The 18,936-nt window shown below is 42.6% G+C and overlaps 1 protein-coding gene across 11 annotated transcripts in view; it reads right to left on the bottom strand.

Annotated features, from left to right (window-relative positions):
• The window catches only part of cask (calcium/calmodulin dependent serine protein kinase), a 154,091-nt gene that overhangs the window by 80,511 nt on the left and 54,644 nt on the right, over positions 1–18,936 (bottom strand). For all 11 annotated transcript variants that reach the window (XM_023337513.1, XM_023337514.1, XM_023337516.1 and 8 more), the window contains exons 2-3: positions 11,259–11,371; positions 748–853 (exon numbers count right to left, since the gene is read on the bottom strand). In XM_023337513.1, the coding sequence (XP_023193281.1) occupies positions 748–853; positions 11,259–11,371 (219 nt within the window). The remainder of the gene's footprint in view (positions 1–747; positions 854–11,258; positions 11,372–18,936) is intronic.

Here is an 18,936-nt window from a genome sequence, read left to right as displayed (position 1 = left end):
CCAGAAAGAAATGCTTCTAAGGGACTCGAACTCGTGGCGGATCGGTGGAGCGCAGCTCCGGGGCACCCTGCTCTGCTGCAGCTCTTTAACCTGCTAGCTGCACCTGTTTCCTCCACCCTACAGCTTAGTGTGGCCTGGGATCTGGAACGGAGAGACACAGCATGTGTGTGTGAAAAAAAACGGGCAAACACACACACGCACAAAAGCTCAGAAAGCATGAAAATCCCTTTAAATGGAGCTCACTTGCATTTCCTTCAAAGTCCCCTCTCTGTGCGCGTGATAGAGCGGCGCGGTGCGAGCGTTTTGCCCGTCGAGGCGATAACAGAATTACACGATAAAGGAATTAGTTCTGGAAGAGCGAGAGAGATGAAGATAGAGAGCGGGCCGGGAGGAGCTCCGGGGAAGGCGCGGCTTTTAGAGAAGCTGGAGGTAGCAGCGAGTGCGAAATCTTAATCTTATCTTTTCTTCCTCCGCGAGGCCGCTCTGTCTCTCCTCGCTCCTCTCACCGCGGTCCGTCCTCGGCTAACGAGCTTTCTCGTATCCATGCTGATTACATAAAACCGCTGTAGGACACGCTTCTTCTTCATGTTCCTCTTCCACTGCCTGGCTGCGTGGACGCCTCTCTGAATCCCACCTCATTCTACTTAAAACACGCTGTGATATCCACCTCTGTTTTTTTTTTTCTTCCTCACTACTGATCCACCTCTCTGTATGTCCTTCAGATGTGACCTGGCAACGAGGGCTTACAATTCAAACACCATGTAGAGCATGCCGTCGGAGCTGTAGGTCTCCAGCAGCTCCACGATGTGGGGATGCTTCAGCATGTGGCAGATGCTGGCCTCTCGCTTTAGATCTGAGGAGACACAGAAGAAGACAAGAAACACAGTAAGGACTCGCGGCATTGTTGGAGCCGTACTGAAAAAAGGGTAAAGAAGTAAAATTATGAGATATAAAGTGGAAAGAAAATGCGACTCAAGTAACGGATAACTCCAACTTTTCCGTGGTTTTATTTTCTTCATCTCTAATGTTTGGATCTTTTAGACCTTCGCTTGTGATTTTTCTGAGCGTCACAAACATTTCATGTCAAAAGCCACTCTTAGATGATTGTTTTTTGAACAACTACATATCACATTTCGGGTTTAAAAGTAGCTTCAAAGGGCGCGGCGGTGCGCGCGAACCCCGCACGGAGGACTCGGTTCTGGACGCGGCCGTCACGGTTCGGTTTGCCTCCCCTCACGACTCTCTTTCCTGTTGCTTCACTACCGAATACACTGGAGCCGAAAGCCCCCCCAACCCCTTAAAAACAACAACAACACGAGTAGTTTCAGGAAGTAGCCGAAGACTTTTCCCTGCGTGTTAAATCCCAGCTGCTTATTTCGTCTGGTGGCCCAAAAAGCAGACTAGAGCTCTTTTAAAGAAACAGGCGATACGCACTTCAAAAGCATTTACTTAAATATGATGAGAAGCGCTTTGATCATGCTGTGTGAGTTTAGCGCCACAATATCTCGCTTCATTAGCCTCTTTAATGTGGAGCCTCCAAAACAATCCAGCAGCTGCTTGTCATCACCTGACTGCTGTGAAGATTGTTTGAAATTAAGAGATATTAAGCTCTTGTTTTTGGGTAAATAGATAACGATTATTCTCAGCCTACATAAATTCCTCCGATATCTTGTGACAGGGGTGTGTATACTTTTTCTCCCCCCCCTGCATAAAAAGATCAGTGTGATTCTTTCTTTGTAGTAAAATTGTGACCTTTGAAAGGACTGGAATGACCTTATAAAAAGTGCAGCAATAAAAGTTTCCACTCTGTGTGTCAGGCCTGAACCACTGCCTCCAAACTGATTAGAGGGTGAAAAGTTGAACAAACAACGTTTTCTGGTCAGTTGCTTCTGTTGCATCTCTGCTGTAGGTCCAAGCAGAACCTTTAAAGATTTACAGTATTTGGGCGGCTCTAGTAGACCAGCTGTAAAACACCGGGCTGCTTCACACATCCCAGTCAGCTGTTGTCTAACTGTGACACTGACATTAGACGTCAGAGGGAGCTCCTCCTTTCCCACTATGAATTCTTTGTATCCACTCCAGTTGTTTACTTCACGAGCCCAAACCAGCATTTCTCAAGCCTTTTGTATCCAAGTGAAATAAACCTGATTTATAACTTTAGAAACAACGAGTCCTGGCTCAGGGGTGATTCAGTCGGCTGAGAGCGCGTCGGAGCGAGGAGTCCACAGAAATTCTCATCTTAGTGAGGAGGAGTGATTGACCCTGCTGCTAGGCATGGTTGACCCCGTTGCTGGGTGTGGTTGACCCCATTACTAGGAATGGTTGACTTCATTCCAAGGTGTTTTTTTCACTCCAGATACGATACCGATATTGCAGCTTTGAATATTGATTAATACCAATATTGGCACAATACCATATCAAAACGAGTCATAAATACTCTTTTTTTTAGGTTTTACCAGCTCTAGAGTTGTTTGACAGTGGTCAGGCAGATAAGTGGGTTGTGAGAGAGGAGGAAGGCACGCGGCAAAAGTCATCAGGCCGGGACTCGAACCTGTGACACCCAGGACAAGGACTGATGCCTCCGTGTTTGGGTCGCACGTTTTACCCCTGCTCCACTGTCGCGTCTGAGTCAAATACTTTTATTACCTATTTTTTAGTGTGGAATGTTATAAAGGACTAATCAAGTGATATTACTCAAAAACAGAACAATAGTCAATAACAATATTTATGTTTGAGAACAACTGACCCGTTTATTATTAGCAAGATGCAAGCGTTGTTGGATGCAAATACTGGAGCGAAGATACTAAATGCTGGAGCAAAGTGTTTCTATCAGGCTTATATCGGAGATTTTAGATGCGTGCCAGTATAATCCAACAATCGTATTTTAGCCAATATCAAACCAATTCCCAATATCAGTATCGGCTTGGGACGCTGTACTGATCAGAGCACCTTCTGCCACCGTCTCTCCTGTGTCGCTTCATTTCACTTTAAAACTTATTTTCACAGTGGCTTTTTGTTTTTCAATAAACTGAACCTGATTTAAACGTCTCCACAGCTTTACAGTCTGCTGTGTTTATGATGCCGTTCATTCGCCGACAAACCTCTCCACAGAGCCGCTTGGTACAACACAAGAGCTGTCTATATTTTAGGAAGCTGTTATGGATGGAAAACGCAGAGCTCAGCATGAGGCACGCACTCCTAAAGACCCACCATGATGACTCATCGGCAGGAGGGGGTCTCATGCAAAAAAACGCTAGCAGCCCTCAGCTCCCCTATGTGCTTTCAAGTGCCGTTTGTTTGCATGCATACCATTACTCCAGATCGTCTCGCTGCAGCCCGGCAGAGAGCGTCTATGGCGCTTTAATTGGCTCGTAATGAGGAGGAGGGCTAATGGAGGAGGGTTAGTGAAGCTGAACAGAACAATGCAGGCTGCTTGTTTAGGGGAATCACCAGGGAGAGACGTGACACTGGGATAAAAACTGAGCAGATACAGCTCAGGATCTCAGGAGAGCAAAAGCAGAGTGAGGGGTAAAAAAGGAAAAGAAAATAACAAAACAACAACAGTTTTACTTCAACAGATATTCGGGTGATGTTTAACGGGAGCAAATCTGCGATGACAGCCACGCGCGCGGTTATGAAGAAGAAGAAGAAAAAAAGCAGCTCAGACGAATCAATATGCTGTCACCGCCTCTGATGCCGACGGAAAATTGCTCTGTCATGTAAAATGGGATGAAAGCAGCGGCGTCTGGAGGCCCGTTTGAGCGATTAGGAGAGGTTCCAGGAGAGGAGCGACTTTAAATCAAATCTGTCCACATGGACGCTCCGAAGAGAAGAAAGCTACAGCGGAGGAGGACAACTTTAATAACTTGTAACGACTGCATCACACACTACTCTCTCCCTTTCTCGGTATACATACTGTGCCTAAATCAGCCGAAGCTGAAGCCGATTTGAAGGGATTTTTTGCGTCCGGTAAGAAGCGTCGGAGTTGATGGAGAAAACGTCAAAGCGTTGGAAAGGAAAATACATGTTTTCCTTCACGGATCAAAAGTTGTCGACAGTAATAACCTGTCATTCAAGCATGGATTAAAGGGTTGGTTTGGATTTTGAAGGGGTGGGAAAAAAAAGGTTCTGGGAAATTATTATCTGTATTAATTCACTTTCCTACGGCTTGTTGAGAAGTAAGTACATCCTTGGAGTGGTGGAAAACTACACGCTTCCTTCACATGGTGTGTTGTAAATTGCTTCTCATTCTTTTCAGGCTTGTTTAATCCACCAGTGTTGACAGTAAGATATTCTCTTCTGAGGCCACTGCAGGCTAAATAAATGAAACACTCGCAGTTTGTGGAATCTGCTTCAGAAAGATCAAACACAGCTACGCTAGCATCCAGTTGTCTTATGTTTTCACTTTGAAATAACAACAAGTTGGAATATTTACACAAGAAAAATCAGTTATGAGACCATCCACCATTCCTACCTCACGTTCAAGAAAAAAAAAAGAGATGAAAAAAAGACAGAAAATTACTACCTTTGTTCAACGAGACAGAACAAAACCTAACAAAACAGTAACAGCATCCGGAGCCTCGGCTCTCATCATGATCCTTAAAGGTCTTTCACTTTGCTTTCTGCCATGTGTTTTCATTTCACTTGTCCTGCAGGCTTAGCAGTGCATCATCATAGCTGAGCTCTAAGTTGCTGGTTTTAACTAAAGTCACAAACACCGTTTCCAGCTTGGTTCATAAAAGTTGTTGTCTTTCACACAAAGTCCAGTAGATTCTGCTTTGATTTGGGACCAAGGCTGCAACAGTTGCTACATTTTCAGCTGGTGTGATTCCCTTTCACTCTGCACTGTATCAAACCCTTTGAAAGACCTGTTCCCCTCCTTGCCTGTTGTGGCGCTGTACCAAGAACCACACAAAGCCTTTGAAGAAGACACTGTTCAACTTCCTTCTTCACAAAAGTAAACAAAAATGGAGTGGTGTTAGATTTTAGTGGTTGTAATATGTCTCTTTGGTAAAACACAATGAGCCATTACTCCTGCTGGTGCAAGACTCGTGTTTATTTTGGTTGTATTTACCCAGAATACCTTGTGCTGTTGTCCGCTTCCTGCTTCGGAGTGGTCTCCGGTCCGCCTGGCGTTCACATTTGCATTCAAACAGCACTAGAGTTCACTTTAACTGAACAGAGACTGAGCTTTGCAGGCGGACCAGAGTTTACTTTTTTGGAGTAAAACCGGACTTTCTATGCAAACGAACAAGAGTTAGATGAAAGCAAACTAAACAGGGCTGGTGTGAATTCATCCATAAAGTCATCAGCAGAAGTTCCTGCTTCAAATCAGAAGATGTTCCAGTCTCACCCTAAACCTTTGTGAAAATAGTTGGGAGTAAGTTGTAGTGAAGTCACCAGGACAAGTGGAGTGCTGGCCTTAAAAACCCCGCCCCTGTTCAATGTTACAAACATATTAGGGATAATCCAATGACCCAAACGTGTCCCTAACGACGCCATGTGAGTTCTTTTGGTCACATATCCCAATATATACATTTCTGAAGTTCTGCCTGGAGAGACTAGTCAGAGCTGCAAGAGTAGGTGTTAGAAAGATGAAATCTGAAGCCACTTCCTCTTTATTGTGTATGAAAATTGAAATATCTTTAAGGAACAAGTCAAGTCCAGTTGCCTTCTACTATCACATGTAGGACTGTCAGGCCCTGGATGACTGAGAATCTATTGCTTCCACTTGCAGCGCCGCTAATCAATAACCATCAGCACCATGAGATGATGGGGTGTCATTCCAGTAACAATACTGGTTCTTCTCTTATTTTCCCCATTACAATACAGAATATGGATGTTTTAACAGAACCTAGACCCTTCAGATTAATTGAACCATGTACAGAAGAATAGAAATCAAATCAAACACGGAGGTCAACTAAGACACACAATAAAAAGTTCTCCATTCTGCTAATCAGCTGGTTCTCGACAATCTCCAACAGATTAACGTTGACTCCGTGTATTCCGATCGTTCCTGCTGATATCCCCCTGCCGATTCACTACAGCAATGTCGACACATCAGGTGGGAATTGTCCCGGCTCGTCTCTCCTCTTATTGGTTCGCACAATGATTGACAAACAGCGAGGGATTCGCTTGTTTTTCTGTTTTGTACCGACATCCTCTCCCTCTGTCTTGCTGTCATCCTTCCATTCAGACTCTCAATCTCTTCGTCCATTCATCGTTCGTTGGCAGCCGCAGCGGGAGCTTCAGACACCGAGCAGAGCAACGCGGATCACGTTTACAACCTGACTGGACGGGAACAATCTCAGTCAGTTTATTCAAAGAGCACTTAACTTTATTAACTGCCTGTCTGACTGACACTTCTGCACCAGGTCAGTCCGGGTGAACACTGGCTAAATTCACCAGTCACCCTCCAGTCCCAGTGGGACATGTCCCACGTGTCCCACATGTCCCTGGCCACGTCTGCTGAAGGGATTCATAGCCACGAGGACTAATGGGGAGGAAGGTGGAGCCGAGTTGATATTTCTGCAAAGCCGCGATAGAGTAGTTGGTAATCACACCCACGCAGCGCTGCGAGTGAACACGCCGCATAGCTTCACCACGTAGTCGCAGTGACATTTAATTAGCTGAAGCCGTGAGCCTCGGCGCTAACAGGGGGGGGGGGGGGGCCTTAGGCCTCCGCTGGCTCTGCCACGATGCTAATGCTGCTAAAAACGCCGCTTTTATTGTGGCGGGACGAGCTCGCTGCTGATATCAGTCGCCGGAAGTCCGGCTGGAGATCCCAAAGGATGCTTCATCAAAACGAGAGGCGAATTACTGAGCCAGTGTCACAGAGCAACGGAAGACTGCCCGAAGAAAGGCACCGTCATTGCTTCTTAAATGGCCTTTATGTGTCTGCAAGTGTGTGTGCGCGTGTAGCAATCGAAACCAGGACACATCCATTGATCATGGAGCTGAAGTGTAATCAACAGCGTTATTGACAAATAAACTTTTTTTAAAAAGCGGGAAGACATGGATCCGACTGGAAGAGTGTGGAGAGACGTTATAGATCTGTCTGTTCATTCATGGGACAAACTAAGTGAACCACCAGGTTCAGCAGGTTGTTAGCCGCTGTGACTTCAAGAAGGTGTTTACACTGCAATAACAAAATCCCACCATGTATTTTTGGTCTAATTTCTAGTACAAATATCTTAGTTTTATCTGATTCCAAGTCTACTATCTTACACATAACTTTTCAGCAAGATATAGAAACTTGTTTTAAGTAAATAATTCCTTATTTTTGATAAAGTACCACAGATTATTTAACTTATAAGGCATTTTTCCCATGTTATTAGGACTCTGCTGAATATGGTGGAGTCAGATTATTAAAATCAGCTGCACATGCAGAGCTCCACAGTGAAATTAGACTCTAATCCAAGTTAAAGCAATTTCATTTCGACAGTACAGAACAGGACCAATATGATTCCTTCTCTGAAATGCGTAAACAAGGCAAAGAGGCGACTAAATGTAGCGGTCTTGATGTTTCTGCTGGCACTCAGCCCCATTACCAGGCTGTTGGTTACGGGGCTGTTTTAGGGGACAAACAAGGGAAGGAAAGAGATAGTCAGCAAGAAAGCCTCTGCTAAACGGAAATAAAAGACAAGAACGCGAGTGACGAGCAGCTGGGATCCCCGTCCGTTTCTGCAGCCGTGACAGAAACAGAACATGAAGACGGCAGGAGGAGACAGATAAAGGATGGAGGACAGCGGAGGAAGAGCTCAGAGATCAGAGAGGCTGATGGCGCATGATGAATTTTCTTCATTCTCCATCTTGGTTTTCACTTTCATCCCCTCAGAGGGCTGACCTATTCATCAAACGGACAGACCTCTACCCGGCCTGTGTGTGTGAGCCGTGGTTGACCAATCCATTCCCAAGTCACAAAGCATTCTGACCCACTTCCATTTGTCTGGGCTGTGTTCAGGGTGTTTCTGGCTCATGAATCCAAAACTATTCATACCCTTGGAGGATTTAAGTTTGAAGTATCGAATAATTCCAGCACCTCGATTATTAAAAGGGCGGTATTACGTGTGTTCCAGGCGCATAGTGCCATTTTACAGCATAATCAAGTAACTGTTACCTTCAGCGGTCATAAAATGCTATTAATATCAAATATGACTTAAGAGAAATTTTACTTTGTAATTTAACGTCTTGAAAGTCGTTACAGTCAGTTTGGTCTAGACGTCTGACAACACAGAGACTCTATCTGGTGAGCATCTCAAAAGCCTTCAAACCGTTTATTGACAAGGCGCATGTGATATTTCAAACATATTTCCCATCAGTTATTCAATTCTGAACTGTCCTTTGCAATATTAATATGGTGCATACTTATATCTTATGGAAAAAACGGATGTCCGTTTCTACTAGGCCTCTCACAATAAACAATAAATCAATCACACAATAAATTAAAATGAGTTCAATATATTCAATTTGCATGATTTAGCATTTCTCTCTTTTTCTATCAAAAACCGGATGATAATAAAAGTCTTTAGTTTGGTGCTTTAGTCTTTTGGAGGTCAGTTTGGTTTACAGACTGTTTCTGTTTGTTTATTTGGGATATTTAAAATGATTGTTAAATGTTCATTAAAATGTGAGTTTATTGATCATATTGCTTGAAAATTGTCTCACAGCAACAAGATTATTTTTTATCGCAATAACTTCTGGGAGAATTTATCATCCAGTAAAATATGTTATCATGACTGGCCTAATTTCTGCATCCTACCAAATGTGATGAAAAGAGGAGAAGGAAACTGGTCAACCCGACCATCCAGAGATGCAACATTTAAGAAAACATCCTGAAGTAACTCAAATTTGCTCCTGCATGTAATGTGTCTAATACGTCTCTTTTCATCTCTGATTAAAGCAGCAACAATGGTTTCACTCTGCTTTAAAGATGGAAAATCTCAGACGCGCCGAGGATTACAGTTGAATGTTTTTACTGTATTAGTAATACCCGGTTTCAGATCTGCTCTTCTGATTAGTCATCTGATGCCAAATTTAACCATTGAACCTGAAAGCAGAGATTTCCAGGGCTGAAGTTTCAAAATACAGCTTGAAAAAATAAAAAAAACAATTAGTTTCTATAAAGGCTTCAAATTTAAGAAAATAATCAACTGTTGACATTTAAAAGAGCAATTCAATATTTTGCCACCACATGCTGTCTTCCTGAAAGACAAAAAAAAAAAAAGGTTCACTGCAGTGAGAGAGAAGCCACGCTGCTCAAACTGTTTAATATGGACTCTGTGGTAAACGGCTTTTCAGCAGACCGGCCGCTCTCTCTACATTCCTCCTCGCTCCCTCGCCATTGTATCAAGCTTATCGCTCCGTACTCCACCCTGTGAATATCTGTAATTCAATCTCTCCTCCTCTTTTGTTCCCTCATCCCTCCCTCCATCGCTCTCCTGGCCCGTGGGAGATGTCGGATAAGTCCTCCGCATGTTTTGTCTAGACGATACTCAGCAGTCTTTTCAGGATTACTGGTGCACAACAACTCTGTAATAAACTGAAAAATAAAAAGCTCGCAGACGGAGGAAACCAGGGAGGGTTCTTGCTTTTCTAATACCTTAAATGTCTGTATAGTTTTTTGGGTATTTTTAAACTCCAACTTACATTAACGTCCTGTGATAAAGTCTGCCATGGTGGAACACAAAGTGGGAAATACTGGTTAGAATTGACCAAAACCATTATAGTCAATAGAAACCGTCTGTTGTTTCATTAGCAGTCGCTGTTAAGGTGCCCAAGGTATTATATGGCAATGAAGTGCCACAGTGGACCAGTCCAATCACAGCATAATAAACCAGACGGAACGGGGAAAGTCCAACAGAGTGAATGAGAAGTAGGCCAGTGTAGAAAGGCAAGCAGAGTTGATAAAGCTTCGGATGTCCTAATCCAACCCTGATCAAAGCTTCTTTAAAATGACTCATATCGAAGTTTTTGAAAAATGACAGCCTAGTTTTATGTGAAGTTGCAGAGCTATATTATAAGCCAAATATATGAATTAACTGATGTCAATCTAACCATTTTCTCTAGCAGCCTTTAAGACCTTGTCCACATGTAAATGGGTTTTTATTAAGAAAATCTCTGCTACATCATATTGTACATGCAGGATCAGTTTCAGAAAGGACTTCATCCACACAAACCAGCACAAATCTGCCACTGATTATTGTTTTAAACATGCCAAACCCATAGGGGGCAGTGTAGCACAAAGCTAAAACCTGTCAGCCAATCAGATTGCTTCAAAATAACTATGACTTTCTGTTAGGAATTAAACATGGCGCTAGGAGGTTCATTTGTGTGGACAGTCAGGTAGACAGGTTGAACTATTTATAAATAGCATATTAGAATATAAAGTTATTAAAATAAGACTATTTTGATTTAGAGACATGTCAAAGCTAGCATGTGGATGTGTTGGCGCATTATTTGTCGCAGACAGTAATGCACAAAACTTTAAATCTCCATTTTGTCAGGTAGACACAAATATCTCTCAAATCTCCACTATCCTCTGAGTTTTTATAAGTAATCTTTTTCTTAGTTGTATAAAACTGATTGCTTTTTTGTGTGTGTGTATGAAAGGTCAAAGCACATAAGAATGTGTTTATTTTCTCTTTTTCTATTTTCCCTTCTTTAACGTTGATGGTGATATGTCCATGATCAGCCCGAGTTACCAAAATGAGGAACAGGTCATCTTATCAATGAATCACATCGAAACAGAAAATCGATCTGCTAATGTTAGCATAGCAGTTAGCAATGACACAAACCAAGAAAGCTGGATTTTTATCTTCAGGTTTTAAAAAACACAAACATGAAGCGTTCTTGAGCAGTTTCTGAGGCAATACAACAGTAAGACAAAGGGAATAAATAACCTTCATCTTCAAATGTATTTTCATATTTTCAGAGTTTACTCCTGGATAGAAACGGCTTGATTAAGAGCAGCATGTTTTTTTGTTTTTATTCCCCTGGATAATCACAAACAGCTTTTCACATTTTGAGGCTTGCTAATTAACTTGGCATAAGAATCGATGTTACATGTGTGAATGGCTATCTCCTTTTCTTCAGCAACAGCATTTTGTGCATGGGACACCCACCCACACACACACACACACACACACACACACACACACACACACACACCCACACACACGCTTTACTCTTGGACACGACATAACAGATAGACTGAAAGACAAAGGAAGTAGAGATGGTTTCATCAGTGACGGCCCCACCTTCTGTGCTGAGACCAGGGCTGGAAGTGAACTGGGCCACATCCACGATTTTGACAGCAAACTGCTGGCCCGTGTCCCTGTTGATGCATCTTCTCACCACGCTGAAGGGACCCCTGTGCAACACAGACGGAGAGAAAGAGAGAGAGAGAACAGTGAGCACATGGAAACATCTGAGTGGTCTCATTTCACACCCACAAACACACAGAGGAGCAGCCATTGGTGCCAAAAAGAAGGCTAAAGTTAGCTTAAAGTGACACTGATGAAAACATGCCAGTTTCAAAAGAGAAGACATGAATGTAACCAGTAGAAACGTAGGTAGAGTGAAGCCTCGCCTTTTTCTGTAGAGCATGCCTGTATTATTATGAATAAAACGCAGCCAAAATTCATCAGCGTGATGCTATTCGACATGCTATTAGCCGCCATTTTCAAAGAATGCAATCCAGGAGAGGAATTCGTTTTCCTTGACAGTGATTGACTGTAACACAAAGAGCAGAAATGAAGGAGACGGTAAATGTGTTGATGGATATTAAGGTATATGTGGTGTTTGAACTATTAAAATAGGAAATAAGTGTTCTTAGAGGAAGTCTAAAGTATTTCCAAATCATAGGTATTAATGGGTGACTGCGGATCCCTGGCCTCTACGTATAACGTCAGCATTTCTGAACTCGGTGGCAAAAAGAAACAAAAACTCATCCAAGTTTTTTCACCAGATTCCATTTCAAAATAAAATATGCCTAAATGAGACAGCTTTTTTTTAATTATTATTATTTTTAGCTTGTAGTTGTGCTAGTGCTTGGGGGAGTTCTGTGTATATCACAGAAACAGAGAAGAAGAAGAAGAGTGAGGAATATCTGGGTCAAACAGAATCAATATTATTGCAATATTTGATTATATTAATTAGGGCTGGTCAGTTAATCAATTAAATATATTGCGATAGGCACGTAATCAATATCAACAGATAATATGTATGATAGAATGTTCAATAATTTGACTGAACGCAGATCCAGAACACCACAGCATTCTGGGAGATGTAGGCAAAGGAACGGCTTTAGCCGTTCAACCTCTAACAGCTAGCTAAGTAAGGTTAGTGGACTTTTTGGTAACCATAGCAACAACCTGTTGAGTAACTTGCAGAGCAGCAGTTTCAGGATTCAGGTTACCACTTCCTGTCATCTTTTTCTTCGCATTTTGCGCCAGCGGCAACATCCGGTTTTTGATCATGCGACTCGTGTGATACGAATAAATAAATAAATTGCAGTTTTGAAAAATAAACTTATTTCAATAAGGCCAAAAACCTTGTGACAACACTTTTCGAAATTGCGGCGCTTCCATGACACAAATTTAGTTTTCAAGATGTCGAATTGCACAATAACGTGGTCAAAGGAAACATAGTTAGTGCTCAGCAGCAGACCAGAGCCACAAAGCTAACAGTGGAGAACTCGAACAATGGAGGCGCGCCTCAGCAGAGGGAGTGGCCCTTTCTGTTAAACAGTTAAGGAGTCCACTCAGTGTCTCTAGTTTATTATCAAGTCCACAGGTTGGGGTGAAAGTACAAGCTGCAGGAAACGACCTCTGTTTCATAAAGCCCCAGGCCTCACCATGGTACTGGGCTCTCCCCGGCCTTCACGCTGCCTCAACAATGCGTGGCGATCTGAGCGTGTCAGCAAGTCAACATGTCAGCGTGTGTGGATTTAAAGATAAATGAAGCAGCTGATCTCGCCTAAGAATAGACGTGCAGGCTATCTCTGGCAGCAGCGTGCTCTTAATCCCTTCCAAGTACTTTCTATAGTTGTTTACTCTGCGACAGCGCAGCGGGTTACAAATGTGATGTCTTACATGACTGACTGGCAGGTGGGGAAGCCTCCCCGCTGAGCCGCCATTAACTCACCGGATGACATACAGCAGATCATCATTTTTTTAAATAATGGAGATCATTAAGCCGTGAAACACTCGTAAAGCGCCTGCATGTTCCCGATATAGGCCGGCCGAGGCATCACGCGAGGGTCTTTATAGCTTCATTACGGGCGAGGCTTTGGGTCCTTGGGATAGATGAGCTGCAGCAGGTCGCATTATGCTGATGTTCCATCAAGCAGTCAATTAACTTGGACACAGACCTTCAGAGTTCATCTCCGGATGGCGCTGCTGACTGGGGGAAGCGCTCAGATTCGTTTTGGAGAAGCCAACCATCAGTGCCACTTCCACTGAGGCGCAGCATAAAGCGGGTAACCTGCGTTTGATCTCCTGATCGACAGGGGGACCCCCCGCGGAGCCAGCCGCTCCGCTTTGTTTTGCTTTATAGATGGAATCAATAACGGCGGAGCGAGATATTAAAATGCTGTGATATTTATGGGAAGCAACTGTAAGATAAAGTTATTTGTGTTACAGAAACAAATGCTGCTCTTGAAAAACATTCCCGTTTGTAATAGTCTTCATCAGGACATCAGTCCAATAATGAAGTGGGATTTGTATCACTGCACACAGTAACTGCATTTAATCATCGCTTCTCATTTAGTTCTATTTATTGGTAGTCTTATTAATCAAAGTGTGGACAAAATTTTGTAAATAATCCTGACAGCGCAGACAGTTATGTTTTTTTTAATAATTAAATAGAATTTAGCGTAACAATGAAAATTCTTATGTTAAATGATCTGATCAATGTGCATCCCTATCTTCTAATATAGTGAAAGTTATTAGAATGTATTATTGTATCTAATTGACGGAAGTTTGTGTTTTTGTTGGGTTCAATGTTGCTGTGTAATTACACCGTCTTCGCATCGTACCTCATTAAAATCTATTAATTCTACCTAATAGGATTGACCAGCTGTGATTGGTCCACATTCCCACTGATCCACATGATATCTAGATTTAAATACAGATACATTATATCTAGATTTGTATATGTACACTCAATGAGGAACAACTAAGGAATAATTACTCTTAGGCCACATTAACTAAGTTATCTCTGTATCAAAAGAGGGAAAAATGGCTAAAAATGAGGCCTGACGCAATAAGCACAAAAATCTAATCAATCGTATGATGAAACAAACTCAATCACTGCTGCTTGCATAATTTGTCATTATTGTATTTTCTCTTTCTACCAAAAACTGAAAAATGTTCAGTCTGGTGCTACAGTCTCAACTAGACCTTTTTTTTTAGGGACAAATTTTGTTTACAAAGACTTCATACTTCATTTTATTTCTTGTTTCTGTTGTTTGGTAATTTAAGATGTATACCAGTGCCAGTGTTAAATGTTCATTAAAATGTAAAGTTTGTTGATTTTTTGAGAATATGACATTACCATTACATCACTTGAAAATGGTCTCAAAGCAACAATATCACCGTTTATTGCGATCATTTCTGGGACAATTTATCGTCCAGCAGAATTTGTTACTGTGACAGTCCTACTAAAAACAAGTTTATTTTATGTTTGAACATCCTGGCGTCCTCCATGATTAGTGGTTGCAGATACACAGGAGGGTCCAACATGGAACAAATAGAAACGTTTGAGTCTTTATCATCAGTTTCACACTCTGGGTTATTTTTTTTCTTCCGAGTCTGCGCCTCATCAGCTTTGAAACCGTCCTGTGGGCGAAGTGAAGAAGGCAGCGGTTAGCCGGGCTCTCTCCAGAGGAGCAGCTTTCAACTAGCAGAGTCACAGAAACACCTCCAACGAGCACATGGCCCCGTCGACCTGAAACCTCGAGTGAGTTACACATCCCGCAGCAAATTACACTCAGCGCAACCTCGGTGCTAAATGCGAGAGTCCTGCCATTTCACAGCTAAACAAACCATGGCGTAACGACTTGCTTGCGTCTCAAGCATCGCCAGGGCTGCTCAAGTGTGTGTGCGTGAGCCGGCGTGTGTGTGTGCGTGTGCAATTTCAAGTCGTCATGCACAAATGCGGACTGCTTGAGCAGATGGCGATCAAGCCAAAGCGGCTTAGCATCACAAAGGTGAGGTGGGACTTCACACTGCCTGAAGGCTCACTTTGATTTTCCTCTGAACTCACAAGTGAAAGAGACAAAAGGAAACTTTGAAATTCTCACGGCAGAAACAAACGACCAGTACAGACATTCTGACTCACTGGCAAGTAAGCAAATAAATTATTATGTGAACCTTAAACACACTTGTTTAATTATACCATCTACCAATGTGGGAAGTCCCTCTACACTGAATGCACGATATGAGGTAAATAAATATTTAGATGAGGCATTAAAGCCAACTGAAGGGTCTGAAAGTGAAGAAAAAAAGAGGGCCGCTGGTCATTTTGGTCTTGCTATTTTTCAGTTTTCTTGTCACAGTTCAGCACATCAATAAAGGCTACTGGTCAAACTTAGTGGAGATTTTGTCTGCATTCTTTTGGAAGCAATACAAGCATGCATAGTTTTATAATGGTCGTTTCCATGAAAGTATCGTGAGTGTGTGTTATTTCATCTCATAATTCTGACGTTAACTGTACACTTTGCCGTTTCTCCTGCTCTCCGTCCAGTGATAAAGGTTCCGTTTACGGCCCGTTTCTGAGCGTAATTAACTAAGATCACCTTAGGAAGGGCGCAGAGGTGATAAATTCCACATTCACTGCTGAAAATCTTTACGTTTAGTCAGTTAATCCACTTATCCAGGGCTGAGTGATTGAGGTTCAACAGCCTCCTCAACATTAGAGTTCACTGTCAGCATGAACATCTTGATGTCTGGCATCGAGACTCTGCCTCCAAAACCGAGCAAAGAGCAAGAAAATAAGCTTTTTCTAACACTGTTTCGACTCTAAAGAGTCGGGCTCCGAGGAGAACTCCATCTCTCCAGCTGAAAGATAACACCGGCGTACAAGCGATGGATCCGTCACTTTCAGGAAGTCGACAGAGAGAGGAAAAAACAGTTCAATCAGGAAAGAGTTTCAGCTGCAAACTTTCTGGAGGCGCACAGGGTCAAGAAGAAGTCATTTGCGATGTTGGCTGAGTCCTCCGCTGCTCTGTTATCGCCTCGCACGCTGCAGTGCAGCCACTTCGCCTCCGACCCCCCCTGGCCTTCACGTCACTGCCGATGAGGGGCCGCGCTCGAGGCTGACCGCTCTGCAAATACCAGGCAGCCCTCGAGGAGAAGGGATAAAACAAGGGAGAGAACAGAGGAGAAGAGAGGCGAGAGGGGAAGCGGAATAAAAATGTTAAAAAGTCGCAAAAGAGGAATGTGGCAAAACGATCTAGAGGAAACCGAGATGGAGGAAAACAGATATGAAGGTTGGTTAGAAGTAATTTAGATGTGAAGTCATCCGGGGTAATGCTAAGTGTAACGGCACCCAGTGAGGCCTTCTTACCTTAATCACACATACAGAGGAAAATGACGTAAACACAAGCTAAGCAGGACCATGGCTTATTACTTTAGTGAAAACTCACTGAAACAAAATATTACAAGTTAAGAGGAAATTCTTAAAGATTTTCTCAATCTTTTACTACAAGCGTAGTTGTTTGGTAGCAACTACGCTTAAATTTGTATCCGACTCAGACATCTCGTCCATCAAGATACGACTCCAAACTGGAAAAGACAAAGAGGGACCAGCATCTCTGTCCCTCTTCCATCCATCAGAAATGTGAGTACTGTATTGAGCAGCAGCACCAATGTGAGACTGTGAGCAGGGTTTCCTCCAGAGGTGGAGACTCCGTCTGTTGGACTCGAGTCATTAGTAGTAAGACTTTAGACTGGGCTTGAAAAAATGTTCAGAGACTTGGAAAGAAAAAAAGACTCGAAAGAACTTGAAATGAAAAGTTTCAGATTTGGGACTTGACTCGGGACTTGAGGACAAAGACTTGAGACTCGCTAAACACTGACTTGGTCCCACCTCTAATTCATCGTGGCAAAGTAAAAGCCACCACACCATCAGAATGAAATATTTTTTATAGCTTTCGTGCTTTTGCACTAACCACAGTCAAAGTTTGAAGTTAATTGAAATATGATGAAACAATAAAATTGACTTTATTTTGAAAAGACAACAGCGCTGGCTCCTGGCTGTCTGGCTGAGAAGCCGACTGCTGTGAGCTGCGTAGCACAACTAGAGAGGACAGTGTGAAGTGGAGGAAGAGAAAAAGGCTAAAGATGGAAGGTTAAGTTGAATGTGTTTTTAGTTCAAACCTGTGAAAATGAACTAAATGTTCATGTATGTTGCATTTGAACAAAAGAAAGTTAGTTCATTAACAGTTTGTCCTCATACTTAATGTTTCAGGTGCGTTTCAAAGGCTCCCTGATTGTGGTATTGAGTTGACTCAATACCACAATCAGGCTCGGTGACAGCATTGTGTCACCGAGCCCTGAGACATTTAAAGTGAGTTGATGCACCAACTCACTTTAAATTTTGATGCACCAAAATTTAACACTGACACAATACTGATGGTAGCTACCAGCAGTAAACAACATACTTTGTCTACACCGGCTCTATCTGCAAAAGTAGCCTGTGTTTAAATCAGCTCCTTGATGAAGTAGGAAACATCAGCACCGGTTCTGCCTCGGAGAACGGGGAGGTGGAGAGGAGTGGAGCGAACACGATTTGAAGCTCCGACAGCTTAAGTGGCGGAACTCGGTTTCTCTGAAGAACTCTGCTTGCACATAAAGGAGGCGCGCGGCGTCTGAATGGGGCTCAGCTGCACGCAGCCGCTCCAGCTCTGAATGGGAGTCAGCTGCACTTGGCTTGTTCCGATCGCTTCTGCTCTTCAGCCACCCGCGCTGAAAGAACAGGAAGAGGGAGAGAACGGCGGAGAGGGGAAACGAAACCAAAAGAAAACGAGTAGAAATGTGGACAGGAAGGGGAGGTGAGTAGTGTATTTTTGGAATATCTTAACGTTTATTTATAATCCAGGAACCTAATTAATTGATTTTTTTTTTTTGTTTGTTTTATCTCATTCATTTATAATTTAAAATGAATGAATGTGCCACATGTTGATGTAAACAAACGTTTTGAATGAACAGCAGTTGGATGGAAAAATGAATCTTGTCTGCCTCTACTTTCAAACGTCAATTGGCTGTATCGTAAGAAACTAAGCATCACTCAACCATCGTTATAAATACATTTTTAAACCCAAAACATGGAATGTGCATAACTATATAAAAATATCCATAATAATAAAAAAAAGATACAGAACTGTTCTACTTCATAGAATGATGTATTTGATTGAGGGGAGGTTTTATGTCAAAATCACATATTTTTTAAGCTTTATATCAGGTTGATTCTCTCATCCAGAAATCCTTCAATTTCCCATATCAACCATTCAGCTGTGTGGAATCCCTGGGTGGATCTAGCACCGCCTCCTCAGAGCTAATCCTCCACTCAGCTCCTTCAGACTAGTCAGCAACAATTAGCAAACACCTGGTGGAACTGAGCATCTGCTGAGCTCCTTATAGGAGCTACTTCTCAGTGAAACGCTGGTAAAAATGTTGTTAAAGGGTCAATAGAGGAGCCATGTTGGGGTGACTTCCTGAAGGCGGAGTTACAAAAAGAGCAAAAGTCTCTTAAAGAGACAGAGGCCCAATTTCAAGGCGCTAAATTGCAAAGTCAAATTTCTTTTAAGTCATATTTTATATATACAGCATTTTTACAACAACTGAAGGAAGTAGTTGGTTGCTTGTGCTATAAAATGATACTACATGGCTGGCAAACATAATTCTGCCCTTTAAAAGTAAGAACTGATCTAGT

Source organism: Xiphophorus maculatus, chromosome 7, assembly GCF_002775205.1.
Source record: "Xiphophorus maculatus strain JP 163 A chromosome 7, X_maculatus-5.0-male, whole genome shotgun sequence".
Lineage (NCBI taxonomy): Eukaryota > Metazoa > Chordata > Actinopteri > Cyprinodontiformes > Poeciliidae > Xiphophorus > Xiphophorus maculatus.
Note: the sequence above shows the minus strand (reverse complement) of the source record. Positions and strands in the feature narration are given on the sequence as shown.